At 57.8% G+C, this 1,914-nt stretch overlaps 1 protein-coding gene across 1 annotated transcript in view; it reads right to left on the bottom strand.

Annotated features, from left to right (window-relative positions):
- The window catches only part of LOC121339787 (potassium voltage-gated channel subfamily C member 1-like), a gene marked incomplete at its 5' end in the record, with an annotated part of 6,700 nt that extends 5,709 nt beyond the window's left edge, over positions 1–991 (bottom strand). Inside the window, one exon of the mRNA XM_041411876.1 lies at positions 25–991. Coding sequence (XP_041267810.1) covers positions 25–991 — 967 coding nt within the window. The remainder of the gene's footprint in view (positions 1–24) is intronic.
- Positions 992–1,914: the final 923 nt, after the last annotated feature.

Here is a 1,914-nt window from a genome sequence, read left to right as displayed (position 1 = left end):
CCCGGTTTCGGGGCCGGCACTCACCGGCCCGGTTGATCTCCACCACCTCCTCCTGGGCCAGCGGGCAGGCGGGCGGGCGCCGCGCGCCCCGGGGGCTGCCGGGGGCGTTGGGCCCCGACGATCCCGGAGAGGAGCCGTAACCGGGAGAGCCGGGCTGGGGGGGCCGGGGGATGTGTTTGTTCTTCTTCTTGGGCAGCTTCTGCTTGGCCATGGCCAGCGAGTAGTACATGCCGAAGTTGTTGACGATGACGGGCACGGGCATGGCGATGGTGAGCACGCCGGCCAGCGCGCACAGGGCGCCCACCAGCATGCCCGACCACGTCATGGGGTACATGTCGCCGTAGCCCAGCGTGGTCATGGTCACCACGGCCCACCAGAAGCCGATGGGGATGTTCTTGAAGTAGGTGTGGCGCGAGCCGGTGACGTCGTCGGGGTCAGCGCCGATGCGCTCGGCGTAGTAGATCATGGTGGCGAAGATGAGCACGCCCAGGGCGAGGAAGATGACGAGCAGCAGGAACTCGTTGGTGCTGGCGCGCAGCGTGTGGCCCAGCACGCGCAGCCCCACGAAGTGCCGCGTCAGCTTGAAGATGCGCAGGATGCGGACGAAGCGGACGACGCGCAGGAAGCCCAGCACGTCCTTGGCCGCCTTGGAGGAGAGGCCGCGCAGCCCCACCTCCAGGTAGAAGGGCAGGATGGCCACGAAGTCGATGATGTTGAGGCTGCTCTTGACGAAGTCGCGCTTGTCCGGGCAGAAGCTGACGCGCATGAGGAACTCGAAGGTGAACCACACCACGCACAGGCCCTCCACGTAGGTGAGGAAGGGCTCGGTCTCCACCTCCACGGCCACCTGCGTGCCCGTCCCGTTGCCCGTGGTCACCGTCTCGGTCTTGTTGATGACGCGGTTGAAGGCCTCGTGCGTCTCCAGGCAGAAGGTGGTGATGGAGATGAGGATGAAGAAGAGAGAGGCGAAGGCCACGTACTGCCGCGGGGGAGAGGAGGGGGTTCAGCGGGGGGAGACCCCCGGGAAGCTCCAGGGAGGGAAGGGCGCGGGTGAGAGGGGAGGGGGAGGGGGTTTGGGGGTTCTGGGCCCCAAAAAATCACTGATACACCATAAATTCATTGGTCTGACCCCCCAAAAATCACTGACACCCCCATAAATGCATTGGTCTGGCCCCCCAAAATCACTGATACCCCAAATATTCATTGTTCTGGCCCCCCAAAAATCACTGACACCCCAATGAATTCAACCTCTCAGTTGGGTTCTGACCCTCCCAAATCACTGACACCCCAAATATTCATTGTTCTGGCCCCCCCAAATCACTGACACCCCCAAATATTTATTGTTCTGACCCCCCAAAAATCACTGGCACCCCCATAAATGCATTGGTCTGACCCCCCAAAATCACTGATACCCCAATAAATTCATTGTTCTGACCCCCCCAAATCACTGAAATCAATGATGAATTCAACCTCTCAGTTGGGTTCTGACCCCCCCAAATCACTGACACCCCCAAAATATTCATTGTTCTGACCCCCCAAAAATCACTGATACCCCATAAATGCATTGGTCTGACCTCCCCCAAATCACTGACACCCCCAAAATATTTATTGTTCTGGCCCCCCAAAATCACTGACACCTCCAAATATTCATTGTTCTGACCCCCCAAAAATCACTGATACCCCATAAATGCATTGGTCTGACCTCCCCCAAATCACTGACACCCCCAAAATATTTATTGTTCTGGCCCCCCAAAATCACTGACACCTCCAAATATTCATTGTTCTGACCCCCCAAAAATCACTGAAATCAATGATGAATTCAAGCTCTCAGTTGGGTTCTGACCCCCCCAAATCACTGACACCCCAAAATATTTATTGTTGTGCCATCGCCACATCCCCTTATGGCAGATACGT

This window comes from Onychostruthus taczanowskii, unplaced genomic scaffold (genome assembly GCF_017590055.1).
Source record: "Onychostruthus taczanowskii isolate IOZ18803 unplaced genomic scaffold, ASM1759005v1 scaffold377, whole genome shotgun sequence".
Classification (NCBI taxonomy): Eukaryota; Metazoa; Chordata; class Aves; order Passeriformes; family Passeridae; genus Onychostruthus; species Onychostruthus taczanowskii.
This window is presented reverse-complemented; position numbering and strand designations above follow the sequence as displayed.